The sequence below is a fragment of the Erithacus rubecula genome, assembly GCF_903797595.1.
Source record: "Erithacus rubecula genome assembly, contig: SUPER_Z_unloc_2, whole genome shotgun sequence".
In the NCBI taxonomy this organism is placed as follows: domain Eukaryota; kingdom Metazoa; phylum Chordata; class Aves; order Passeriformes; family Muscicapidae; genus Erithacus; species Erithacus rubecula.
The window spans coordinates 7,578,393-7,606,335 of NW_027635860.1; the positions used below are offsets into that span (position 1 = coordinate 7,578,393).

The window sequence follows — 27,943 nt, forward strand, 5'->3', positions numbered from 1 at the left end:
CCTTGTTCTACAGTTTGAGTGATTATCTTGAAAAGAACTAGGGCACAGTAAAGTTTCTGAGAGCCTTCGGTTTTCTAATAGCTTGCCTTAGTGACAGAGCTTTTAAAGAATATTCTGATGCAGGTACCTGGCACTGCCATAGCAGTGCCACATTCATTGGTTCCACTTTCTTGAATAGCCGCAAGGCAAGAACCAACTTTCCCTGTTGACAGAGTAACATCCATGTCCCTGGGTGAGAATACTGCAGGTTTCATATATTGACACCAAATTAATTAGACGTTTTACTGCGTCCATCGACAAAAATACCAGCTTATTTTCCCCATTAAAAGGAAAACATTCTTGAAGAATACAGATTCTGAAACTGCAGTCAGATGCACCGCAAGTGCGGAAGTCTACTCAACACCTAAAAAAGAAGTTAGCTTGTGATATACTGTAGACAAGAGATGACAGAAAGTGTAAAAGCTGCCTTCCGCCAGAAAGCTACATGTGACTTTTGAGAGCAGCTGCTACAGTAGCGCTGCTGCACTCCCCAGAAACGTGGCTATGGCTCTACTGGGGTTGCAACCTGCGTTATGAATTCAGCCTGTAAAAACAGTGGTTATCTGAGTGGCTCTGACACATACCACTGCCAGGTACAGTGAGGAAATATATGCCCACCATGAGAGCAAACAAAGTGGATAAAGCAAGAACCAATGACTGGTACACATAGCCAAACAAACCATTTTCTGTCTGACATCAGCTCTTAACTAAGCAAGCTTTCTCAGTATCAGTAATTTAATTCCCTTTCTTGTTGGAAAAACTATGCAATATTTCTCATTAATTCTAAAAGCTTGAACACATCTGGAAACCTTAAACATGAGAAAATTTGTACTGAAATATCTACAGAGTAGTCATGCTGCAGACACCTTTACTGAGATCTTCTTGCTTGCACTGGTCCACAGGCATAAGAGTGGCTTTCCAGAGTGCACATGTTGAAAAAGAAGACAAGGACAATGGGGGTAGGGAAGAAGAAAAATTCACACAAGTAACATTGCCTTTAAGGTGGGTAGGTGAGGAAGGGAGGACGAGAACAGGAGAACACAGGCAATTATTGTAGCAGAGATGGCTAAACATTAACACAAATGCAAAAAAAAAAGGAGGGGTAGGTGTGACTTCATCATCTAAACCAAACACAATACTTAATTTGATTTTGTAGTTTGAATAAGATGAGTCTAGCCTTGCAGAAGCAAAATAAAATCTTTAGATTATTTGCACTGTTTGAGGTTTTTATCCTTTTACATGCTAAGGCAAAAACTTCAAAGGAAGTTTCCAAACTCATTATAGGAGAAATATTTCCATAAAACAGTATTGAAGGTTTACAGTCAGTTCTATTAACTTCTACAAGGATTACATGAAATGATACTTGGTTTCCTACTAACAACCAATTTTTCCTAAAACTGTAACTCAAGATCCAGTAATGTAGGTTCCAGACATGCAAAAGCTTTTGCTGTTACAGTTCTAAACAATGTACTGTTCCCCAATAAAAGAAAATAAACCCAGAGGTGGCTCTCTGGGTTACAATTTCCTCAGGTTCTCTTCACAGTGGGAGGGGCAATGAAAGAAAGGGACACAGGGATGTTTATGTTTATAAACTAAAAGCCCTCATACCTCAAGCATAAAAATCCTCAAGATGTCCCACGCTCCACCTTCCTCCACTGTTACCTTACCTGGCAAATTACCTCTAGTTTTCCTTCAAGCATGATCCTCAATTCAGGATTAAGAAATAAGGCTATACTGATTATCTGTCACAGCAAATCTCAATGGCCTAACAGACATTGTTCAGAGCAAGAAAAGGCTTTGAAAAGAGGTCAATTAAAAAAATCCCTTCTCTAGGCACCAATTTTACATTCTTTGCAAACACTATCAACACTGGGCAGACTGCTCCTGTCACCGTTCCCCTACTTTTGCTAGAATATTAATTCTTCTAAGTTCACAGGGAAACAATCCAACTCAAACCAATTAACCAAAGGAAAAAACAAATAAACAAAAACCCAAAACAAAGCAAAAACAAATGAACAAACAAACAAAAAAAAGTGAAAGGAAAAGGATGGGAAGAAGAAAAAAGAAAAACAAAAACAAAAAAAACCCCAAAAAACTTAATCAAATAATTTCTCATACTCTATACACTAAACAAATTATACATTTTTCTTTTAAAATGATGAAGCAGCATCTACCAAAATTTAAAAGAAAACTTTATTATATTATTTTAGATACAAAAAAAAATTTAAAAATCAATCAAAATTAAGACCAACATCAAATATACTATACATGTGTGCAGCACAAGTATTTGACTACAATGTAAAAAGGTTAGTCAGGTAACCATAAGAGTTAATGAATGAGTTTGCCTCCAGCTTCAAAACTACTACCAATGATTAAAATTAACATTACAAAAATAATAGAATCCCCATATGTTACAACAATGTTCTGCTAATAAACACTTTAAAATACCTGGCTTTCTTTCAAATTACTTGTAAAAATATTTTCTCTCCTTTCTGTATAGGATTGGATTTTTTTCCTCACACCTGAATATTTAGAAGACAATCTTTCATTTCTATGTATTTTAGGTTCTTGCACAATGAATATAGATTCAAATCTTCAGACAGTCCATTCAGACATAGTCAGTATTTGAACAATTATTTATTTAAATTTATTCAACTGATTTTCTCCAAGAGAAATCTGAGTCTCCTGCACCTTTCTTTTAAAAATCAAATAAATACCTGAAAAAGTAAAATAACAAGATGGTTTGTTCATTGTTATACACTTTCTGACAAATTCTGCTACTCAGGATTACCAGTCTAGAATACACAAGATTTTGCAGAGCGAAAAAACTAAGGCATAAATATCTGAAATCTTACTCTAATACTGTCACTGTAAGAAACAAACTGCCTAGTTTTGCTCCAACAAGTAATCTCCTTGACTGACTTTTACATTCTAATTCCTGATAAAAGACAGACCATTTAACTTTAACTTTCAAGAGTTCTTCAAGGGAAATCTGACTTAAACATTTCTTAATTAATTTCTGACTTAAACAGTCTGCAAGTTTGCACGTGTTATTTATTCAAACGTTTCTTCAATTGTTCTAGATGCCCAGCATCAGCATCCTGGAGAATTAATACAGTAGCTTTAGACTGAAATGGATTGAACTCAATAGTCATCAAACAACAGAGATCTATCAGCTGTTTTTGACATTTCTCTAAACCATCCTTAAGTTTTAGACGTGCAGCTGGATCCTTTTTCAGCTTATTCATTTCAGGCACTGAAAAGCCAATCAAACTTGTTAGAATATCATCAGCAAAATCTACTTCGAGATAAGCAGAGCCATCAGAAATTTTTGCCTTTATACTCCAGAACCCACTGCTTTTTGTGAGGTTTCCAGTGAGAGTGACAATAAAACATTTAACTTTCAGAATTGTAATGGTTTCTGGTTTTTTTTCAAGGAGAAGGGAAATATACGTGAAAGGTGGAGAATCTAAATCTAAATGTGTTTCTACTGCCTTGCAAGGAACCTGTGAATCACATTTCTGCTGATCTCCTTCTGGGTCCATATTTAAGGAAAAGACAGGATCATCATTCAATACCCTGCCCTCAGTAGTGTGTTGCTGTTTACATCTGCTCTCATCTAGGTCTGTATAATTCTGCCCTTCCTCAGGAGGATTTTCCAAAGAAAAATCTGATGAACTGCAGGTCTGACGTAAGCCCCTGTGCTGCAAAAAGTCACTCACGCCATTTCCATCTTCATCAAATATTGTCCCTCCCATGTTCTTTTCCTGGCTGATTGCTTCTCTGGGCTTCACTCTTTCATTCACATTGTCTTTTTCACTAGTGCCATTTAAAGAAGAATTGCAAGAGCTTCTAGATATATGTGGAAGTCTGTCAGTAACTAAACCTACATTTCTGTCTGTGTCCAGTGGTGGCACTTCCTCCATTTCTCTTTGCATCTCTTCTTCCAGAAGAAAGTCATCTTCTAAAGGAAAGTCATTTAAAAAGCCATCGTCATACTCTATGGGAGGTGAAACTTGTTCATCTGAGTGAGGCAAAGGACTTCCAGATTTTTGTAGCAAAACATTTCCATTGTGTGCTGTCAGTGAACCTGAGGCTGTATTAAAATTGTTGCTTCTACTACAGTATCCACTTTCTAAAGATGTTACGTTGTTTAAAGCAAGTTCATTGTTTTCATCAAGGCTGGCTAAAAGCTCTTCATCTGAAGGGCCAAGAGTTTGTTCTAATTCATCCAAAGGTATTGGAAAAATCTGCTCATGTCCAGCTTGTCCAACAGAATTAGGGTTTTCAGGTTCTCCAATTAATCTAGCAAGGACTCTTTCCTGACAATAATCCTCAAGAAGAGCATCAACCTCACCCCCTAACAGTTTAACATTTTCTGCCTTAAGCAGAAGAACTCCAAGACGATATGCAGTATTGCCCTGTACAGTGATTTTTGTTCCAGGAGGAAGATTACTGCAGAGAATAGGCACCGGCTGATACTCCATGCCCTGAATGTGATTTATGCCATCTGTTAGTTGCAGCATCAGCATTCGAGTAGGTTTTGCTTCCCAGGGCTTTTGGAATGCCTGAGTACTGGCTGTTACTTCTTCATTTACAGTGCTTTTCCCTCTTAGCTTCTGCAACTGTGAATATGCTGGCTGGCTAACATCCACCAGTGAATCAATCTGTATGGAGTAGCAGCCTGATAACTCTCCCTTGGGAGTATCTAAGATGCAGTTAGGCAAAATGGGATATTCCAAGTCTCTCAGATCAGTAAGAAGCCATTGCTCAAATACCTGCTTGTTAATCTGAGCTTGACTTAAATTACTACCACCATTTTCTTCCTGGATCCAATTAATACATGCTTCCAGCCATCTTAAAGGAACTTTAACGTGCCATGTGGATGAAAGCCAGGTTTCCACTCTTGCTGCAATGCTGGACATAGACATTTTCTTTTACTGTAATAGACTGAATTCCCTAAAATGGAATTTAAAAAGACATATTTAATCTTCTGACAAAATCTGAAATTATTACAGGTTTCATGCTCATATTATATTAAAAAAAAAATAAAAACACTTTTACAGACAATAAAATTCACAGGCATTTCCATCATTTAACATTTCAACCAGCATAAAAGGCATGTGCAAATATCAGCATAAAAGGTATGTGCAAAATATAACAAAAGCACAGAGACTTATACAAGCCACCATGCTTTCTTTTTACCTGTTGATTGAATAAGAAACGTATAATTTAGACCCTTTTCTTATAGATTGAAAGTGAATGGACAAAAAAGCCCAAACCAAAAGAGCAGTATTTTTTAAAATATACTTCCTCTTTTTTTTTTTATGGTCTTCTATCAACACACATTTTATTTCAGAAATTGGCTGAGATTTTAGCTCCCACAACACCAGCATTGTTATGAACAGAAGTAAGAGGATATACAGAACCAAGCTCTGGTCCATCAAGGCATATCAAAGGGATGACTTTCAGTCTGTGCCTGAAAGTTTTGTACCTGACAACAGAAAGCTGGTTTTAAACATTGTTATCTAGAGACCCAGTGCAGGACTTGGCTGCAATAGCACCAAGTCTCGACGGCTATCATTTCAAGGACATCAGGAGCTAATAAATTCTAACTTCTTGTTAGTTTAGGAAGTACCTGATCAATTCATAACTGATCAAAAGTAGAAGTACACTACTAAGGACATTGTCCAGATATATCTTAAACACCAATAGGTTTAGGGCATCACTCACCTCTACAGGAAGCCTGCTTCAGTGTTTGATCAGGCTCTTAGAATTAGCATTATTCAGGTTGGAAAATACTTCCAAGATCCTGGAGTCCAACCTTTGACTGAACACGACCATGTCAACTAGATCATGGCACCAAGTGCCATGTCCAAGCACCTCCTGAACAACTCCAGGGATAGTGACTCCATTATCCCCCTGTGAAGCTTAAACACCCTTTCTGTGAGAAATTCCTGATGTCCAACCTGAACCTGCCTTGGTACACTTTAAGGTCAGTCTCAGAGACTGACCCCCACCTCACAACAATTTCCTTTCAAGTAGATGTGGAGAACAACAACATCTCCCCCGAGCTTCCTTTTCTCCAGCCCTGCTCCCTCAACCACTCCTAACAACATTCACTAGGCCCTTCACAAGCATTGTTGTCCTTGGTAAAGAAATTATTCCCATTGTCCAGTCTGAACCTGCCCCATACGCTTTGAAACAATCATGGGATTGATCTTTTGCAGCTAAATGCCAGGAGCAGACCAGCATTCCCTCTCCAGGTCCCCTCCTCAGGCAGCTCTACAGAGCAATGAGGTCACCCCTGAGCCTCCCCCTCTCCCAACCACACAAACCCAGAGCCCTCAGCTGCTCCTCACAGGATGTGCCTTCCAGCCCTTCCACCAGCTCTGCTGTCCTCCTCTGGACCATCCAAGGACCTTCCCACCCTTATCAGACCGTGGGGCCCAGCACTGCACACAGGACTCAGGGTGAGGCTGCTCCAGGGCTGAATCCAGCAGGATGATCCCAATCACTGCTGGTGATGCTGTGTCTGATGCACCCCGGGATGGGGTTTGCCCTCCTGGCTGCCCAGCACACACTGCTGATCACCTGAGCTGCTGCCAGCCAGCACCCCCAGATCCTCTTCCAGGGCACACTCCTCTCCCCGCTTATACTTGTGCCCAGATTTATTGCATCCCAGGGGCAGAATCTGTACTTGTTCTTGTTTCATGCCACTGATAATTTCCCAGCGCTCCAGCATATCCAGATCCCTCCGCAAGGCTCTCGTCCGCCGAGAGTCAGCAGTCCTTCCCAGTCTGGTATCCTGGCACACCTGCTAATGGTGCACTCAAGTTCAGCACCCATGCCACTACTCCAAGCATTGAAAAAGTATATTAAGTTGTCTAACTGTGCATGGAACATGCTCAATCACTTAGAAAGGGCGACCGAGGAACTCAGTCTCTACAGAACACAACGAAAACAAAACCCAGAATAAGAATATTTAAGAAATATCAAGTGTGCGTTTTGCTGGGTTTCTCGTGGTTTTTTGCCATTATAGCCTTCAGAGCGAACAAAAGAACACACTGCCTCCAAGCTCTCCCCAAAAGATCCACCACAGATATCGCGGAAGATATCACTCAACCCAAGCAAAGCGCCAGCTTTCAAGGAGGGAGGTGAGAGGGAGGGAGAGAGCGAAACAGAGGCAGAGGGGAAGGAGGAAGATCTGACAGAGGATGGGCCACACCTCGCAGCCCCTCAGAGGAGCCGAGAGTTCCAACTCACCAGGGCGAACGAGCGGTCCCGGCGGGGAGGCCCCGGATCCCGCCGGCCTGAGGGACGGGACTGCGCCCGAGCCCGCGCTTCCCAAAACCGCCGCGCGCACCCACCAGCCAATGGGAGCGCGCGTCCAATCATCGCGAGAGCCTCGCCACGGCCAGCGCCGTGCTGCACGCACAAGGCGGAGTTTGAGTGGCCGCCATTTTGTCGTCTCCTGGCCGCAGCCGCTCACGCTTGCCTGGGCCGCCTCCTCTCTGCCCGCGCCGCTCCCAGCGCGGCTCCTGCAGCTCAGGTAAGAGAGGCCAGCCGGCCGCGGCACGGGTCTAACGGCGTCACCCTTTCCCCCAGCCGGTCTAGTTCCTTCCCTCACGGAGGGCGGTTCGGGTCGCGGCGCCGCCTCCTGTTCTGACGGGCAGCGGCCTCACCCAACGAGGCGACGGTGGCGCCGCGCGGGGGGCTGTGGCGGGGCCAATCGCGGGTGGCGCTGGTGGATGTGCGCGTTGGAGGCCGGGGCTGCTCCCCTTTCTCTCCCGTACGCGGCAGGGCCGGCGGCGGGCGCAGGTACGCGCAGCCCGCCGCGCTGTGCGGCCGGGGCCGGCGAGGAGGGGAGGGGGGCGGGAGAAGGGCACAGGCCGGTCCAGGCCTCGCCTAGGCCGATAGACCCGCCACTGTACTCCGCTCGGCGGCGTTGCGTGACACAGCGGCACGAGAGGGCCCGTGTCTCCTGTCTTGGGCCTTAGCCCCCGGGGGCTGCCGTAGCCTTAGGGCTTCCGTGGGATCCCGAGGGGTTGGCGGTAGAACGGGAAAAGCTCTATGTGGAGGACACTGGTGTGTCGTCGCCTCGGCTATTGCTGAGTTCCCTTAGATGGCCACTGTCCTCGTTGCCCCGCGGGGACAGCGCGGGTTCCGCAGCGCCAGCGGATGCGCTCCCATGGGCGGGGGCGCGGCGGCGCCTCCGCCGCCCCGGCCCGCCCGTGGAACTATGGCCAGAGCGCGCTGCTGTTGAGGATTATGGCGGGCGGGGAGAGGGCGCTCCGGGCCGCGGCCTGCGCGCAAGCAGCCGCCGCGGCCGATTGGGGGGCGGAGGCTCCGCATGGCGGCCGCTCCGCTTTCGGGGGCAGGCGGAGTGCCTGTGGCGCTAGGGCTGAGCTGCTCCGCCCGCTGCGCCGGGTTTCGAGCCGCCGGGCACGTCCTTTGTGTGCGGCCGAGCAGAACCGGGTAACGCTCCCCGCGGCCGCGTGGTGGTGGCGGCGGCCCTTCCGTCCCCGGCTCCGCCTCGCAGCGGGCGGGCGGGCGGGCGCCATTTCGGAGGGCGCCATTTCTTGTGCTCCGCGGGGGTTGCGCAGCGCCGTCGCTCGGGCTCCCGTCCCCGCCGCGCTCGGCGGGCAGCTGGAGGCGCAGGGTGGGAGCGGGGAGCCGAGGGAGGCAGGCGGGAAGTGCCGCTGCGCCCTGGAGGCGCTCTGGCGTTCCTCACCTCTTAGGTCTGTGGTCGATGGTCCCACCTCTCGTGCCTTCATTTAGGGCTTCGGTGTTCATAAGGAACCTGACTTTATTAGTAGTGTGAATGTCCTCAATTTACCTTGATGAGCGAGGTTATTGGGAACGCGTGACGTGTGGGGAGGTTTGACTAGGTGAGACTAAGCCGTGACTTGAAACTGTAACTTACAGCAGTTTGCTCCCCGCTGCCTTGAAATTCTTGGAATGGTTGGAAATAGATTAACTGGTGTCTGAAAGGGCTGTTACACTTTGTCCGGGTCTTTCCTACTGCCCATCCACATAGTAGCACAATTTTGACAATGTCTACCTGATATCCCGCTATTACTAAACTTGTGCATGCCCATCAGCCTGCTTCAAGTGCTTGTCTTGGCGTATCTTGGGAAGGCAGAGCCTGCTTCTAGCCCCTACAAGCAGGGCAGCAACCAGTTAGCTGTTTGAGAGTACGTGTAGTAAGTTAGAATCAGCTTCTTCACACACATTCCCCTTCCTCCGATTATGAATACAAGCATGACTGCCTGCTCTTTGTTAAGGCAAGGGCAGTTAATGCAGTGAAAGGGGAAATACGTGATTGTTTGGCTGTGTTTGTAAATCACATTTTTAATGATAGTAAGTTGCAAAATTGTTTGTTTACACTTGGTGCTAATGTGACTTGGTAGCTAAAAGCAGGTCAAAATCTATTTCGGAAAATTGTACTGAAGTAAAGCTGCTTTTGGAGGTTTTGGGGGTGTGTGCATGCAGTGGATTCTATGTAACTACAGAGGGTGGTATTTTTTGAAAAGAGGTTATTTTCGTATAGTTGGAAGTTGTAGTTTTTATTTTATTCATCAACTATAGTTGAGAGTACCACATACTTAAATGCGTGTTAGTACATGAGTAGAGAATTTGTAGAACAAATGCTGACAAGTACCCCAGCAGGAATTTTTAAGTGTAAATAGTCTTGGCCTAAATAGCAGGACCAGATTCTGGTGTAGTGCCCTTCAGAAAGTGAAACCAAGGCATATATCATGTAATGTTGAGATTATGTGGTTACTTACAGAAAGCACGTGCCCAGAAACTGTAATTCAGACATTAAGAGTTTATGTAAGTCTACAGATTTGGCCTTTACCTTCCCTTAGTGGTGTGTTTGGCTTGGCTATGCTTTTTCTTCTACAAATAAAAAATTCACAGCAGCAGCCTAGGTCAAACCTTTGTTTTCTGGCTGACATGAGAACCAGACTCATAATGTGGGGAGAATCGCAACTGATATGTGCTGTTTTCATAGGCTCTTGAAGCAATAGGCTGTTGGATTTTGGTCCCGCCCAGAATACTTGAGTTTTTGTCAGCAAGAATATATAATAGCGGTAAGTTCTAGCAGCAGGCATTTATTTTTGTTTTGGTTTTTTTTGCTTTAGCATGAGGTACAGTTTGTCTTTTGACAAAAAAATGTACTGTCTTTATTTTTCAACAGGTTTTGCTTGTCCACGTAAGAAAAAAAGGCAATGGAGACTGAACAACAGGAGGAGACCTTTACCAACACAGAGACAAATGGTAAATTTTTTAAAGGACTATTCTTCTTTTAAAAAGAACCTCTTAAACATTTTAGTATTCAAAGAATTTTGTAATGGTTTAACTTTGCCATATCTTTGCATGAGCAGTAATTTTGTGTTCTGCTTTAAACATCTTCGATTGAATTAATGTGTCATTGCACACACTTTTGGAGCACGAACACTTAATCTTTCTGTTTGCATGTTTTTGACATGAGGATTGAAAGTTATGACTAAATACTGAAAATTATTTCATGGCTGTATGGAGAATGTTAATATGTATGAATGCTATAAGGCATAACCGTTCATTGCATTTTGTTCATTGCAATTTTTATGTGAAATATTGCTGAAGAGCTTAATGGAAAATTTCTTGGGAATAATTACCAGGGAAGTTCGGGCGTTACTGTTATTGATTCATGCTCTTTGTTCCCAAACAGCCTCTGAAGTGCTACTTTAATATTGTTTTACCAGTATTTCAGTATTGGGTGAACTAAATTTGAGCTTTAGGCCTGAAAGATTTTCCCCAGTTGTAAATTATAAATAAATACTAAGTGGGTGATACTGCACTTCTTTAGACAAAGTGTTATGAATTTCTTACTGCCTGTGTGTAACATTCTCATTTAAGCCATAGTTCATAGATTTTTAAATGCATTTTCAGTTCATCAGTAAGAAAGCTGTTGAAGTGAAGACTTGTTTCTGTGCTGTGCATGCATAGAATAGACGTCTGTGGTTAGTTTTGTGCTAATAGGAAAGAATATTAATGGTACAGAGCATAAATTTGGAACATGTTCCACTTTATTATGACTTAGAAAGTTAAATAAATGTTTATGTTTCCCCCCTATGGACCTCTCTACAGGCAAACGTCCTGCAGAAGATATGGAGGAAGAGCAGGCCTTCAAAAGATCTCGGAACACCGATGAGATGGTTGAATTGCGCATCTTGCTTCAGAGCAAAGTACGCTGTATTCTTTTCTTTGTGTGTAGCGTGTTCAAGATGGTGACAAAGTGTTATGTTGGGGTGTAAGTCTAGAGAAATTCTGTGCTTTTTTGAAACAAGGTAATTTATTAGAGTAATTTCGAGTGTGTAGGACTGGTAGTTGTGGGTGTATTGCAGTGGCATTGTCCTCAGGGTTCTCTTGAAAGGGTAAGTCCCTGAGGATGGATACAGGGTTTATTAAAGAGATACTTGCTAAGAAGTCAAGCAGTAAAGGTTCTAAGATACTCTTACATTTGAGTGGAGGGTAGCTATTTCGAAGGGAATGACTGTATATGAATCTTTGGAGAATAAGGTATTTAGAGGATTATAAATTAGTGATTTTAAATTCAATATGTGAGACTAGAACTTAGAATTTTAGTAACTCCCAGATAGATCTATGAAACTTGTTCAACTACATCAATAGGAAGAAGTGTAGGAGTAGTGCTTCAAGGATTTCAGTGATTTTGTTGACAAGTGTGACTAGTTAAAGTTGCCCTATGTGAATTTCCTCTTTCGTTTCCAGTTGCTACAGATGATTTATACTTTATGGAGTATCTCAGTCTTTTATGTTGTTGTGAAGGAATGTTGCCTTAACTCTGTGTGCATTTCTGCCCAATAGACAGGTTACTTGGAGTACCATGGAATGTTTTGCATGCTGTTAGCATAATGTATATGCATAGTAAAAGCAATACTTTTCATAGAATCCTTGAGAGAACCTGATAAAAATGTAGCTTTGCAGTTACTATTTTTTACTATTTATCAGTTTATTCTTGTTGATGTTAGTAGCTTGAATTAAGCTGGTGGTTGTTAAACATTCATTTCGGCCTTTTATAAGGCTTTCTTTTATATAGGTCTGAGAAATTAGTTACTTTACAGGTGTGCAAAACGACATTAGCTCTTGAAATTATCAAATGTTTGGAACACAAAAGTGGAATTTGTAGATATTTTCTGTGAGGAAAAAAAAGCTGATCAGAGAATTGAGGAAATAATTTACCTAAATTCCACTCATTTAAGTTTGGTTTTTTTTTTTTAATAGATAGTCTGTGAGAAGTTCAACATGGGCAGAATTGCCCGAAAACTTCTCTTGGAATTGAAGTATTAGTGGCAAAGCTGAGTTACCTTTCTCTGTCCTGTGTTCTGTGATTGTAAGAGCTTTTGGTAATTTTTATGTGGACAGACTTTCAGTTGGTTTCAGTTTGGTTTCCAAAGTTGTGCCTGCTGCCACTTCTTGAGCTAGCAAAAATAGACCTATTGTTTTTAGTCTTGAGTTCAAAAACTTAATCGGTGCTGTGTTGTCATAACATAACTTCTGAAAACTATTTTCCAGAATGCTGGAGCAGTGATTGGAAAAGGTGGCAAAAATATTAAAGCACTTCGTACAGACGTGAGTATATATGAGTTTGAACTAATTTAACACTGCTTCTTTCAGAGCACTACATCGAAAACTTGATTGCGTGCATTTCTAGACATCGGAGCAATTCAACTCTATAGACATCCAAGATACAAGCCATTTGTATTGATGGTCAGAGTAGATTACAGTTCTTCAATTTCTGTTTCAATTAAAACCCGGCTTGATGCAAGGGAGGAGAGATTTATATTAAATCTCTTCACTTTTTAATAGGATTCTGCTAAATTACACACTTGAAGTGAGTTACCATCCTAATTAAAAATATTGACAAAGCTTAAACCCCTTAATAGTACCATTCCCCATATGTGTGCATCAATTATAGTACTGCTGAAACCCTTGCAGGTGGCTGGCTTAACCCAGTGATGGAAGAGTTCTTTCACTTCCTTTAAAGAAACAAAATTAAATCATCCATCTGTTCCTTGATAGCTTGCACATGAAGCACAAAAGCATTAATATTAAGGTTTCTTGCTTTAAATAGGAGTATAAAACAGTAAAGGAACATTCTTTTCTGTTACTTGGAAGCATTTTTAAATGGTCATGACTAAATGCCTGTTCACATTTTACAGGGGGTTGACACTGGTGATTTGACACATGCTCAGCATTAATGTTGTGTATTTATAAAACTTGGCAACGCTTCTTAAATTCCATTTGTTTACACTCCTGTACTTAACATCAGCTGCAATTTCAACTGTTTTTCCAATCAAGACTCTGTTCAGCACAAGATTTGGCAATATACCAGTACAAATCATTTCCAACAAGTTCATAAACTACCACAACTAGAGATGATGGTCCAGAATCATACAATTATTCTCACTAACTCTGGCAGCTAGTTTTTCCTCTTTTTTTAGGGAATTTTAATCGGGTTTTTTGTTTGGCTTTTTTTTTTGTTTGTTTTTTTGAGTAAATCAGTATGTCACCTAAGTCCAGATAATTTAGGTTTGTCTGGATCACGAACTTTCCCGATTTGCCCAAGGTTCTAGTAACTACCAGTCTTGACAGGTTTTGCATCTACCCTCATGAGCCAGCCTGCTGCTGAAACATCATTTGTTAAAAATAAAAAGTAGTTTAGTCAGATCAAGTGACTCATTTTTAAAGTCCATACTGTTAGGCCACAGTCGGTGTAGCAATCCGTTATTGTGTTAGTCTTCAGAACAACTTAAGCTTGTTTCATAAATTGAGAGTAATGAGTATAGTTTGTATTAAATTAAAATTTATTGCTTTTCCCCCTTTTCCCTCTCCTTGTTTTTTTGGCCATATATCTCCGTTGCCCATGTACTGGATCGACTTGCCCCTGCGTTGCCCACCATGACGTTGGCCCATCCGCCCCTGAACGCCCATGTGAAAACCCTGGTTGGCTATGCCCAAAAATGTGCTCGTTGCCAAACGGGTACCATACTTGACAACTTCCGATTGAATACCCATGCCCAATGCCAACATCCACGAACGCCAATGACCAATGCAGTACAATGCCAGTGTTTCAGTCCCAGACAGCAGTGGCCCCGAGCGGTATGTCCCAACAGTTTATGCCTCACTGCCTGAATAGAAAGAGAGAAATGTATTTTATTACCTGCCTTTGATATAATTAAATAGTATCCCCTTATAGACGGTGTATTGTTTTTTTTCAAGTTTTCTGTCTTATTTTCCCCATTAAGTCTTTTTGTCACTGAACTTTTACGTGAGTTGCCCACCCAAACAATCCACTAATTTTATTTCAATGGAAGGAGCACAGCTTCAAGTGTTGCATATTTGCTGCATTGTAAATCAAATTGGTTCAAAGTAGTCTCTCGCTCTGTCTTTGTGGCCCACCTTGCTCCCCTCAACATTGCCTGTTCATAATTATTTCTGATGAAATGCTAATTCCGGTTCGCTTTCCTTCACTTCTCATTTGTTTCGTCTTTTTTTTGTCTTGCATTTGTATTTGTTTTCTTGGAGGGCCCATTAGTAAACTGAGTTCCATAACCTTATTCCAGATACAACGTTCACCACTTGCATATCCTCACTTTTAATATGAGAAAGTGTGCCGGTTCTACGAATGTAATAGCGAGGGTATCCTAATTAGTGGTGGCGGGGAACATAAATACTCACTTCTACTTTTCAATTCTGCGTCAGTTTCTTGCCCACTTAATTTGAGCCCTTCCAAAAGCCCATTCTGTCTTTCTCTCTCTGCAAGACCTACCTAACTTAAATTTCTCATGCATATATCCTGGGCATAAACAAAGATGCATGTGTTGTAAAATGATCAAACAAAAGATTTACTTTAAATGGGGAATATTTGTAACTCTCCTTTGTAGTAAATCTTGTTAAAATTTTGTGTGTGATGATAAAAATTTACTTCTGCTTTTTGTTTTCTACCTTCTCCATATTGTCTGTCATCGGGGCTTTCAACAGCATCTTGAGTATAAGTGCAGATATAGAGACGATTGGAGAAATCTTGAAGAAGATAATCCCTACTTTAGAAGAGGTATTTATCTTTAAATTTTTATCTATTTAGAATGAAAAGATTAGCTTTTGAATGAGATGGTTCCAGAGTATTTACTACTTTTTAAATATAGGAAATTTAAAAAGTGGAAAATGCCAAAACCCTTTAAAGAATGCTGTCACACTCATGTTGGCATTCTTTGGGTAGAGGGCAGAGTCTGTCATTGTATATTATATTAACATTTTGAACAGTCTTCCTGTTTACCAAATAATAAGTGTTGCATTGTTTGATACCTCCTTAAATCCTTATACCAAGTGGTGCATTAATAAATAATGTAAAAAATTAGGGAAATCTGGTAGTTTATGTTGAGGTGAGGTGTTTAAATTGTTTAGTTGATCAAAAGAAATACATCACTAGAATTCAGAATTAAATTAAGTTGCCCCATTGTGTTTGAATAAAAATTTTAAAACTCAAATATTTTGAACTCTTGTAATTAATCTTTATTGCTTCTCCCTATATGCATCTTATTTGCAGTATCAACACTACAAAGGGAGCGACTTCGACTGCGAGCTTCGACTTCTTATTCACCAGAGTTTGGCAGGAGGGATTATTGGTGTCAAGGGTGCTAAAATAAAAGAACTCAGAGAGGTACTTGCTTTCTGTTCTTGTGAGGTTTGATTTTGTTCAATGAGCAATGTTTTCTGTTTATAAGGGGCTTGTGTAAGTGTCTGCTGTGCAGTAATTCCTTCTGAACATATTGCAATGCATGCTTTTGATGTTGAGAGATGAAACTGGGAGTTGCAACTTTCTTGCAGACCCTGGAAGTAATATCTGTGGCAGAGCCAGGACTTGGTTATTTGTGGTACTGTTTTTAAAGAAAGGATTTTTACTTCATTTTATTAAAATTGTATTCATTTCTCCTTTTAGAATAAACTGGTGCATAGTGTAGAATTATTTGTATGATTGGACATGCAAACAATTGAGAATGAAAGCATCTACACAGTAGATGTGCTGTGAAAGGACTTCATGTTGGGTTTTAATTTAATTTTAATCCTGGAAGACCGTGGGTTTTTTTTTAAGTGAAAGAGTAAGATTTTAAGAATGTAATGGTCTCTGAACTGAAAACACATGGTTGAGTTTCTTGGTATTGTGTTGAGTTTCTTGGTATTGTGTTGAAGGCAGTTTCAGGTCAGTTAGCTATAAGCCAATATTTGTTCATATGGATTAAGAAAGGCAAGATAACTACACATAATCCTAGCAACATTGCTGTCTTAGCATTCAAATCATGTTTAATTTGAAAGCTAATACAGCTTGTAAGCTCACAGTGGTCATGTGGTCCTTTCTAACACTTAATTAAATTATGTGTTGTAGATGAGTCATAATTGAAATAGGAGAAAATGAAATTTTTCTTCATCTTTGTACAAAACTTAGAGCAGCAGGATCTGTAAAATATGTAATCTTCAAATTCTGTGTGGTAACTCAAAGCAAGCGTGCAGATTTAAGTGGGTGGGAACTTAATTATCTTTTGAATCTATTTTTTAATATTTTAATGGTTTTATAAAGTTGTTTAAAGTATTTGATAATCTTGAATATTTTTTCTTCTACCAGAACACTCAGACCACCATTAAGCTCTTTCAAGAGTGTTGTCCTCACTCAACTGACAGAGTGGTGCTTATTGGTGGAAAACCTGATAGAGTTGTTGAGTGCATCAAGATTATCTTGGATCTTATCTCTGAGGTAATGCTTATTAAATTTTTTTTTTTCATTGGCGTTCATGAATGTTTTATGCAGTAGTTGGATGAAAAATTGTGTCTCAGTTTCTAGCTTAAATTCAGTAGCTCCTGCTTTCCCAACAGAAAGTGATGGACAGTTGTGAACCTTGGAAACCATTTCTGTTGTTTAAAATTGGGGTACACATTATGGGGCAGGAAAGCAACTTTTGATACTCCTGGGCTATTTATGCTTTGCGTGTCATCAGAATGGAAAATTTGAAGAGGAAGGAAAACAAAATATATCTGCCACTGCTGCGTAGTTTTACTGTCATAGTTAAGTTCACAGGAAGCACATCAGCATCTCCTTTCTTGGCAGCATTGTGAAATCAAGAACATTTTCCAAATTAATAAATGTGTTAGTTTAATTAAATATGCCAGTTATAATAGAACTATCTGATTTGGTGAATTGTTTTGTTTATTTGTATTAGTCTCCAATTAAAGGACGGGCCCAGCCTTATGATCCCAATTTCTATGATGAAACATATGACTATGGTGGCTTCACAATGATGTTTGATGATAGAAGGGGACGGCCAGTGGGCTTTCCGATGCGTGGAAGAGGAGGTTTTGATCGAATGCCTCCTGGTCGTGGTGGACGACCTATGCCTCCCTCAAGAAGAGATTATGATGATATGAGCCCTCGCAGAGGACCTCCTCCACCTCCCCCAGGTCGTGGTGTCAGAGGTGGCAGCAGAGCTCGTAATCTTCCTCTTCCTCCTCCACCACCTCCTCGTGGCGGGTGAGTTGTTGCATAAATGCATTGTACAAAAACTCATGTTGTATACCTGAGTCATACTCATATTTCAGTGATTCTTCCATGTTTCCATGTTGGTAGTGATTATGCAGGATTGAACCTGTATTAGACAAGAGTATTCTGAAATTCACTGAAATTTAATTACTTCCTGTGCTGTAGTAAGTTGCCAGGACTGTAGTCAGTAGTGCTGGAACTTGTGTTGTTCAATACTTGGGTAAAGTAGCGTGAAACTAAGTTATACATGAACCATGAATGAGAAAATTCAGATGAGAATAAACAAGCTAGCTCATGACACACGTAAAACAATTAACATGCTGCTGCCTTTTTCTTTTCAGAGATCTGATGTCCTATGACCGAAGGGGCAGACCGGGAGACCGTTACGATGGCATGGTATGAGTTTAAAGTTTGCCCTGTTGTGTCCCTAAGCACAGTTAGCACGCTGACCTCCTGTTGCAGAACCACATGCACATTTGTGTGGTTCTGATAGTAAAACCAAAATGTTTTGTCCCTACAAATGGTCCTCCTGTGGATGAATATTTAAGGTATAAATGGTACTGTTGTGTTTTCTTTCTCCCTATGATCAAAAAGAATCAGAGTTTTTTTTTGATTGTGCTCTGCCCTGTAGGTTTTCTTGCACCGGCCATCTTTCAGATTTTTTTGATCAGTATGACAGAAACAGAAATTGGTAGATTTTTAAGAGAAAGCATGCTGCCAGAACAGTGTTCTCTGATGAGTTACACAAGGATTCTTAGCACTAAAGGTTGGAAAACATGAGCATTGATACAGTAATACAATTATGGCACACGGTCTGAGAAGAGCTCCATATTGAGGGAAGGTGAATCAATTTTTCTGTGTTTTCTAGTTTCTCTGCAGAAAATCCACTCTTAATTCCAAATATTTTGGAGGTAGAACTACTGCTTAGTTGAACCCTGCATCAGTTCTTTCTGAGGGGAGAAAGAAATCTCATAGTATGTGTAACTTTAAACAATACAGATAGTCTTCTGTGTTGCATTCCAAACTGCCATCCCCTAGCAGTCACCTTCTGTTGTGAGACAAGATTCCTCTTCCCTCAGTAGAAAATCCTGGAGGTTATCTTGTTTTTATCTAGGATAGTTTACTTTCTTCTCAGTAGCCATTTTGAATTCAGTATGAGAATTATATTGATAAGATGCTAATGTTTTTGTTTTTCCTTGGTAGTGATTATATTAAATCAAGCACTTACAGTGTCTCATGCCCTGACAATGAGTAGGTACACCAAAGAAGCTGGGAGGGATTATAATCAGTTCAAGTGGCTGAAACTGACAGAATAGATATTCCACACCATAGAACATTGTACCCAGTATATAAACTGGGGCTGTTAGCCAGAAAGGGGGTCCATGGGGGTTTGAGAAGGGAGCCTGGTAGTGGGCAGCAAAGTGGTGAGCAGTTGTGTTGTGTACCTTTGATTTTATTACTGGCTTTTTATTTTGGGGCATGGCGATAGTGGGTTGTTTAATTTTTTGTTGTTTTGGTTTTTAACTTCATAGTTATTAAACTGTTCTTCCCTCAAGATGTAAGTTTTTCTTTTGAGTCTCATCCCAGTTCCACTGGGGAGCAAGCAGCTGTACACAGTTGCCAGCTGGTCTTAAACCGCAACAGAGGTGGATTTCTATAGTAACAATCTTCTTTTCTCTTCTGGCTTTGTTTGGCACCGTCTTTAAGATGACAGGTGTCACATTATTTTTTTCTTCTAAATGAAGGTAAAGATATTATAAAAGAGCTGTGAAATCGGCTACCTAAATGGGTTTTGCTTGTCCTGCTTGGGAATAAGAGTTAGTGGAACTACAAATTGCAGGAATGTTGTGTGCTTATTAGAAATAATAAAAGGAAAGAATTGCAATGACAAAAAAAACTGTTTCCCATGCTACTCCACATGCTGAGAAACTGGGAGAATGGAGAAGTACACCTCCAAGATCCCTTATCTGTATTTACGTGTTTTCAGAGTTTAGGTTTTATGTTCTTCCTTTTGTAGTTTATAAAGCCTGTGCTAGATTACATAAACTGAGCAGCCTTCCCTTCTTTGGGTATTTGGTTGAGCACAGTCTTACTTAGCTTGACTCTTGGGCAGTAGTGTGTTCTATTTTCGTTCTATTTTTATTCCAGTTCAGCTAGAATAGAAAATCCATTTTGACTTAGGTTTAGCCTGTCAGGTTACTCTTCACTTTATTGACATGAGTTTCCACACACAAGTGGAGTAGTTTTTGCTAGTTTTGTTTGTTTCATGGGAAAAAAAATATTTTGTTTGCTTTTCATAGTGAAGCTGCTCATGACTTTGGCTCCTTTGTGACAAGTATTATAGCCTTGTTGAAATGCGGACTATTCCCAACAAAGACAGTATTTAATTTCTAGTTTTTGTTCATCGTGATCTTAGTATCTTAAATTGAGTGAGTAGAAAGGAAATCTTCACATTCAGTGTGTTACCACAGGTTCAAGTATTATGCTAGAAGGTAAAGTCTTTGTTACTCTGTTTCAAATAGAAACAATTGTGTAGCTAAAAGATAAAACTAAATTACTATTACTGTGGTTTGTGATTTAACAGTGGAAAAAGCTGCTCCTAGAGAGTAAGGGGCTCTTTTCACATGGATTCTATGCTACACAGGTATAATAAAAGGCAGCAATTGAGCATCTCAAAAATGCTGGAAACATTGAATGCAGATTTTTTTTTGGTGGTTCTCCTTTTCATTAAAGGCAGAAAGATTGAACAGTTGACAGCCTTTAAGACTGGATTCTGAACTGTGGTTTTTCCTGAATTCCAGAGATGTTACAGTATTGACAGCCTTGTAAATGCTGAGATGATAAAAAGCCATTTTGATTTTAAAAGATGAGTAAATTTGTCTTGGCCATATTGAATTAATCATTTAAGATGATACTTGGCTGTTAGCCTGGCTTAAAGTTCTAGTATAAATATGTGTTGCTGTTCAAGTGCTCATTTGATTTAAAATCTGTTCTGAAGCTTTTTCTCCAAAGTGCTTGCTTATCTGCATATAGAAGTATATATTTCAGTGTAGAAAACTACACTATATTTCAGTAGAAAACTATTCCAGATCAAATCCTATGGACCATAAGGGCAATTGTGATCTGAAAAAACCTGAGTTTTCTGTATTTTTAGGACCCTCATTCTCAGGGGCCTGTAAAAAAATTAGTGAAGGAGGAATGTATGACAACTGTGCTATTTATTCATGCAAATGCTGGAAGGAAGTAACAAATTTCACTTTCCTGGGTCACTCTTAGGAACCAGAAAAACTTACTACAAAAAAAATTTCCATTGGTTAGGACTGCATATGGGATTATTAGATGTAAAAGTTAAGCTCTTTGCCTTATCCAGCCTGTCTGTCATCTGGTTTCTGTTCCAGTTCTGAGTACTGATTAGCACAAATTAGTCTGTGACATAAGATGTCATGTATGCTAAGACATCCTGTTTCAGAAGCTCAGTTTGTGCAGTTGAGTGTCAATTCTAAAAGAAAGTAATTCCATATATTATATGGAATCATAATTAAGTTTCTAGTATAGTTCGGTAGTGGTAGATTGTTATTCTACTTGCTGGCTAGATGAGGTATGTGGAAAGTCGAGCATGAGAAGCAGTGTCCTTCCAGTTTAGTCCTTCCAAGTGATGATGTGGTTGGCATAATCACTTGCAATTACTTGTTTCAATCTTAGTGAACCTTTTTCTAGCAGATTGCAGAAATAAAATATTTGATAAAGTGTTTTTACATGTAAAAATGTAACAGGTTTTCTATAAGCAAAAAAGAAGACTTGCTTAAGTTGTGCCTTGCCATTAGTTTCTGAGCTGCTTGGGGTAAAAATCTGCTAATACCACAGAGAAGGAAAATACATGTTGCCCCAAAATAAAATTAAAAGCCAGTGAGTCTTGAAAGTGATCTAAATCACATAATTTTAAGTCTTCGTTAATAGTGTAAAGGTTTCTTTGTACCACTGTGCATTATATTTGTTTGTGACATTCTCTAAAAGTCTGTATGACCTGTATTTCATTTCTTCCTCTTGCATTTCGTCTGGAAGATGATGCAGTGTCATGTGGATGCCTGTGATGACATGCAGCCGCCAGAGTTGGTGAGTGTTTTCAGCCCGTTTTTTGAAAACGGTTTTATTGAATGAGTTATGCAATAAAACAAAATTCTCAAGAGATCTTGACTGTAGTCCATGGCAGCTTGCACCTGTTAAAATTTATAAAGCCATTCTTCTGACTCCAAATTTAGTGTCAGACTTAATAGTGTGTCCTTTGAAGGCAGGTAATGTTAACAGAAATATGGAATCATGCAGCGGCCTGGTAAAAATAGAGGAGCTTTTCTGTACTTCTTTTGTCTCTTTTACACACTTTTTTCTTTTGGATAAATGGTAGCTTTCTCCATTATCGATGCAGTATAGATGCATGCATTTATTATTTATATTTTGTGTTACTTCCATAATGTTGTGGAATTTTTTTTGAAACCGCAAATATTTAAAGTAGCTTCTCACTTTTACTTGTGAATAAACTATCTTTACCTATTAATGTATTTGAAAATGTACCATTTGATCAGATAAGTTTTGGTATTGTATCACAGAATCATAAATGGTTTTGTTTGGAAGTAACCTTAAAGATCATCTTGTTCCAACCTGCCTTGGGTAGAGAACCTTGAATTAATGGGATGCTCAGGGTTCCACTGAACTTTGAACACTTAGAGTAATTGCAGGGCATTGCAGCTTTTCTGGCCAACCTGTTCCAGTGCCTCACTACCCTCACAGTAAAAAATTTCTTTCTAATACCTAGACTAAACCAACTCTCTTGCAATTTAAAGCTGTTGCCCCTTTTCCTTCATCTATGTGCTTGTAGAGAGGAGTGAAAACTCCTCTCCAGCTGTCTTGTAGGCTGCCTTCTGGAGCTGGAGTGCCACAGTAAGGTCACCCTGGAGCCTTCTCTTGTCCCAGCTAAGGCTTTCTTACAGGAGAGAGGCTGCATCCCTCTAATAATATTTGTGGTCCTCCTGCAGACTTAAACCAGTAGGTCCATGCCCTTAATATTGGAGACCCCAGAGTTGGATGCACTAACTCATGGTGGGGTCTTAGAGGAGTAGACTAGCCAGGCAGAGTCACCTCCCTTGACCTTTAGATGAAGCATGGGACACGTTGCCACTCTGGGCTGCAAGTGGTCATTGCTTGGTCATGTCCCACCTCTCACTCACCAGCACCCCCAGGTCTGTCTGGGCAGGGTTGCTCTTCATCTGTTCATCTCCCAGCCTGTGCTGCAACCAGGCATTGCAGCAGCTCAAAAGCACCTTGCTTTTGTTCTGGTTAAATTGGTTGAGATATCCATGGGCTCACTTCTTGAGTTTGTCTGGGTCCTCTAGGTCCTTCAGGTCTGTCAACAGCACTGCTCAGTTTGCAAACTTGCTGTAGGTGCATCTAATCTGTTTGTGTCACTGATGAAGTCATTGAGTAGCACTGTCCTAGTGAAGGCCAACCCCTGAGGCATGCCACTTAATGTGTGTGAAACTCAGCCATTGACACTGCCCTCCGGATGCAACTATCCCCATTCAATAAACAGTCTATTCATGGAATCTGTCCCTCTCCAATTTGAAGGGAAAGTTATGGGGACTATGTCAAAGCCTTCACAGAAGTCCAGTACCTGTAGCCCTTCTCTTGTACTTCAGTGTAGTCATTGTAGAAATTACAGAGCACATCAGATGTTGGCAATGTCTTGAAGAGAGCAAAATGCTGCCAAATTAATACTTTAGAATAATTAATGTAAAAAGTCAGTTCTTAGTTTATATATACAGCAGGTGTTACCAAATTCTGTTATTTTGTAGTCTGGAGAGGCAGATTTGGTCAAGAAAAGGTATTTTCTTCAAAATAAATTACTCCAAAAAGGAATCCTATGGCACATACCAATAGCAGTATGTTTCTTTATGCAGTATATGTTGTGATCAGCTTCTCAATTAAACCTTATGCAGAGTCCTTCATTGCCTTGTATTTTGGACTCCACTGTGAGCTCTGTTACGTTGTTGTATAAGATATATTGCTTAGTAATATGATTAGACAATGCAGGTTGCTTAAAGGATAAACTCAACACTTCAATCTGACTAGCTTCCATTTTGATGTAAAAGGAAAGATGGTAAGGAATATTTTGTGGGAAAGTTGTGCATTGTAACCAGTAATTGTGAGTGGTTGAACTTGACTGGCTGCCAGGGACCTACCCAGCTGCTCTTATGCCCTTCCTTAGTAGAGTGAGGGGAGAAAGGAAGACAGAAATGTCTGTGACACATGAACACCTTTACCCATCTTCCACTTTTTCAGGGACTGAACTTTCACTCCTTCATTCCTTGCTCATCTACTTCCTCTGCTATGAATGGTGCAGAGGTAATAAGGAATGGCAGGTTCCAAGTCAGTGCATCACAATTGTCACTGCTTCTTTCTCCTTGCACTGTTCCCCTGCCTCCAGTAGGGTCCCTTCCATGGGATGATACATCATCTTTGTGAACTGTTCAAATGATCTGTTTCCAGTGGACTGTAGTTCTTAAGAGCTGTTTCAATGTGGGTCCCCTTCAGGAACAGACTAATTTGCTGTTGGTTCCCTCACAGGCCACAGGTATCTATCTACCTGTGTGGTTTCCTTCAGGATGTATCTACCTGCTCTCAGCATAGCATGCCTCAATGGGCTACAGTGCAATGATCTGCTACATTGTGGTTTTCTCCATGGGCTGCAGGGCAGTCTCCATTCTAGTGCCTGGAGCACTTTTTTTATCCTTGCTCACTCCTGTAGTCAGTGCACATTGGGAATTTTTCACTCCTAAATACTATCACTGAGATGTCAGCAGCTTGGCTGATAGTTTCAGCCATATGCAGCCTCCAGCCACCTCTCACAGACCCCAAGAGTCTCTTCAGAAGTTGAATTTGAGAGAACCATGTATATTTATTCTCTGCTTCTGTAGGAAAGTATAAATGTGGGGTCTTGCACACTTTCAGCGCATTAAATGAAATGAGAACTTGACATCAAATGCAAGTTTTTAAATCCTCAAAGGGCCATGATTTGTATTTGGTATATGGGGGTTTAAAGGTAACAGAAGTAACTCATGCCGTGGGTGTTTATTCAAAGATGTAAAAGGTTGTAGCATAGTCAGAATCAAAGATGTAGTAGGATGATTTACTGGGCAAACTTGTTGTCACGGAACTGTGGACTGGAGTCTCTCTTGAGCTTTATTGGTAGTATTAATAAGGCTCTATTCTGATTTTACAATTTTGATGTTCAGTACAGGTCACAAGTAGATCAGCATCAACAGCTGCCTACAAGAAACTGAGATAGTGATATTGCCTTGGTAAACTGTCATGGCTGAATCCTTCATCATTTTATGCACTATTCTTAGAGGTTTTGATAGAGCAGGATAAGAAGCACAGAATATCTGGGACTGAATGGGACCCACAAGAATCATTGCATCCAACTTGTGGTCCTGCACAAGATGGCCTCTGGTCCAAATGGACAGAGGTTTGTTAATTAGATCTCTCCCTTTTGTTTCTGGTCTTTGCCTCAGGATGCCCTTGATGGCACAACACTGTTGTTTTTATATTAGGTTAAAGGTTGTGATGTTCGATTAAATGGGCTCAAAGGTAGCAATATAATGCTTAAGATAAAAATGTGCTAATGAAGTATGGCTGTTCATGTTAATGTTTTTTTTTCTTTCTCTTGCAGTTCGAGGGTGGCTCTGGTTATGGTAAGTGTTCATGTAGAACCTTTGCACGTAGTTCATTATGTAGTTACATTAAAGGGCTTGATACATACACTTAAATCAGATTATTCTTACGCAGGGGGACGAGGTTCATATGGAGATCTTGGTGGACCCATCATCACAACACAAGTAACGATTCCCAAAGATGTAAGTAAAGTTGATTTGCTTTCAACTCACGCTTTCTCTTAAAAAAAAAAAAAAAAAAAATCACAACCATTTCTGACTGTTTACATAAATTAGGAGTTGAAGTGCTTGATAAGTACTTATAATACAAAACAAGTCTTACTAAATCACCAACAGTGTATTGTTTAACTGTTTGGTTTCTGTCTTTAGAGACTCGTTAAACAATTTTACTTGCAGCTAATACTCATAAATAGAGATGGCCCTTGTGACTTGTGTTTTTGCACCAGAAAACTGGTTGTCGTAGTTTTATCTCACCTGTTTTTATATAATTAATACTGCAGGGGATAGTTTTTGGCTAAAAAGAAATTAGCTCCCATTGTAACACATAAACTTAATTTGTGGAAAGTACTCAAATGCTGTTGGAATTTTCTAACTCTCTTGGAAAGACAGTTATATCAGGAAATAAATATTTTTGCTTTCTTCCCTAGTTGGCAGGATCTATTATTGGAAAGGGAGGCCAGAGAATCAAACAAATACGTCATGAGTCAGGAGCTTCGATCAAAATTGATGAACCACTAGAAGGCTCAGAAGATCGGATAATAACTATTACAGGAACACAGGACCAGATACAAAATGCACAGTATTTGCTGCAGAACAGGCAAGTTAAAGTTTAATATTGACCCCACTGTCAAATTAACACATATATTATAAAACTGCTCTCCTCAGTTTTTTTAAGAAGGCAGGTTTTAAGTAACTATTTGAACCTAACTTCTCTAGTGGTAGTTCTGCCTTGATTCTCTTCTGTTCTCCATTCTAATTAAAATGAAGACACCCTCAAAACTAATCTTGCTGGAAGACATCTTAACCAAGCAGTCCTCTCCTTTCTCTGGTGAAAACTGCTGCAAAAAAACTACTTGTAATAAATTACATAGAGGCTGTAGAAAATATAGAAGATTTCAGTGAATGTTGGCCTAGTTCTGTGTGGAAGACTAGTGATTTTGTTGTTTTTAGATAACTAAATTGACAACAAATCACAGTCTGCCATATGGCACAGACCATGCCTCTACAGGACAAGTTGAAATCGATTTGGGGCTGTTATGCAGCATTTCACACCTTGCTGACAGTACTTTGCCTTTTCTGCCAAATATTAACAGCTACAGATAGCATTTATTGTATTAACATTCTGGCTGCTATAGCAGATTTTAATGTCTTAACTGGAATGTTTGGCTTTAGCTAGCTAATATTTAACTATGCTGGAAATACACTAATATAATTGTTAGCCATTGACTATGTACTTTTATAGACTTTTAAATGTATTAGTAATTTATAATTTAATATGCTTAATGTTGATGCAAGATGTATGGTACATCATTCTAATACATGCTTTTTTCTTTTTCTTTTATAGTGTGAAGCAGTATGCAGATGTTGAAGGATTCTAATGCAAGATTATTTTTTCTTTTTTATAGTGTGAAGCAGTATTCTGGAAAGTTTTTCTAAGACTAGTGAAGAACTGAAGGAGTCCTGCACCTTTTTTTTTTTTTTTTAATCTGCTTCTGTTTAAAAAGCCAACATTCCTCTGCTTCATAGGTGTTCTGCATTTGAGGTGTAGTGGAATCTTTGCTGTACACCAGATGTAATGTTTTAGTTCCTTACAAATACATGGGGGGAAGGGCGCACGAGACTAACATCGGAATTTTTAAGCAGCAGAGAGAGTGAATTCTATTTTTGTTCATTGTTGGTGGTAAATTGTACTGTTTTTCTGTAATTGTTGTGAACACCCTGCTTTACGTACACTGTATCTGACTTTGAAGAGGGAATATATGATAGGCCACATGTCCCTGGCATTTGCTGAGAGCAGTGTGCAGAATGTAATGCATTTTTGTAAGAAACATTTTAGGATTTTTAAATAAATTTAGTGAACCTATTCTTGGTGGTGATTTTTCTTCAGGTCTACATAAGGTCATAACTAAAACGAATACACCTAGTTTGTTTTTTTTCCCCATGTGAATTAAAGCTGCTGTTAAGCTTGCTCTTCAGTTTCCTTGATATATAGATGGAGTTATGTGGGGGTTTTTTTGACAAATTAAAGAGATTGTGTGGAAACAATGACTGCTTTGCTGTTTCAGGGAGGGGAAAGGTGAAAATTCACAAATGTTGTGTAAAACTTGACGTTTTTGCAAGTGTTTGGCCCTCTTTGCAATACATATATATATTGGTGACAGTATATAAATAAAATATTTTAAAACTTCGTGATGTCACTGAGTAAACAGTGGTAAAATACACCTGATTCTAGACAGCTTGCTTTAATGCAGAGTTGCTCTACCATTACTGAATGAATTATACCTGTTTCCAGGGCTTTTGTTTGTTTGAGATAGAAATTGCAAATTGGCAAGTTGACAATATAACTATGTAACTTGTTTTT

The 27,943-nt window shown here is 40.1% G+C and overlaps 2 protein-coding genes across 14 annotated transcripts; one reads left to right on the plus strand and one right to left on the minus strand.

Moving 5' to 3' along the window:
• Window positions 1–890: 890 nt before the first annotated feature.
• RMI1 (RecQ mediated genome instability 1) lies at window positions 891–7,461 on the minus strand. The gene is made up of 2 exons (XM_079331035.1): window positions 7,306–7,461; window positions 891–4,998 (listed from the first exon to the last, which is right to left on the minus strand). The coding sequence occupies exon 2, from the start codon at window positions 4,968–4,970 to the stop codon at window positions 3,090–3,092; it is 1,881 nt and encodes a 626-aa protein (XP_079187161.1). The 5' UTR covers window positions 4,971–4,998; window positions 7,306–7,461; the 3' UTR covers window positions 891–3,089.
• Window positions 7,455–27,445, plus strand: HNRNPK (heterogeneous nuclear ribonucleoprotein K). 13 transcript variants are annotated; one of them, XM_079331046.1, is made up of 16 exons: window positions 7,456–7,591; window positions 10,058–10,136; window positions 10,244–10,323; window positions 11,176–11,273; window positions 12,622–12,678; window positions 14,165–14,208; window positions 15,091–15,163; window positions 15,656–15,769; window positions 16,730–16,858; window positions 17,322–17,629; window positions 17,980–18,034; window positions 21,701–21,751; window positions 25,362–25,383; window positions 25,463–25,545; window positions 26,010–26,179; window positions 26,927–27,445. In XM_079331046.1, exons 3-16 carry the CDS (start codon window positions 10,275–10,277, stop codon window positions 26,958–26,960), a joined length of 1,287 nt encoding a protein of 428 aa, XP_079187172.1. In that variant the 5' UTR covers window positions 7,456–7,591; window positions 10,058–10,136; window positions 10,244–10,274; the 3' UTR covers window positions 26,961–27,445. The 13 variants fall into 13 exon arrangements, with proteins under 13 accessions (XP_079187174.1, XP_079187166.1, XP_079187169.1 ...); XM_079331038.1 differs by having other exon boundaries at window positions 26,988–27,445; XM_079331041.1 differs by having other exon boundaries at window positions 10,244–10,322; window positions 11,163–11,273.
• The last annotated feature ends 498 nt before the right edge of the window (window positions 27,446–27,943 follow it).

Coding starts and splice junctions, on each gene's coding strand:
- RMI1 (XM_079331035.1), bottom strand. CDS start 4,970: ATGTCTATGTCCAGCATTGCAGCAAGAGTGGAAACCTGGCTTTCATCC.
- HNRNPK (XM_079331043.1), top strand. CDS start 10,275: ATGGAGACTGAACAACAGGAGGAGACCTTTACCAACACAGAGACAAAT. Junction 21,752..25,361: donor ACATGCAGCCGCCAGAGTTG/GTGAGTGTTTTC, acceptor TTTCTCTTGCAG/TTCGAGGGTGGCTCTGGTTA. Junction 26,180..26,926: donor CAGTATTTGCTGCAGAACAG/GCAAGTTAAAGT, acceptor TTTCTTTTATAG/TGTGAAGCAGTATGCAGATG.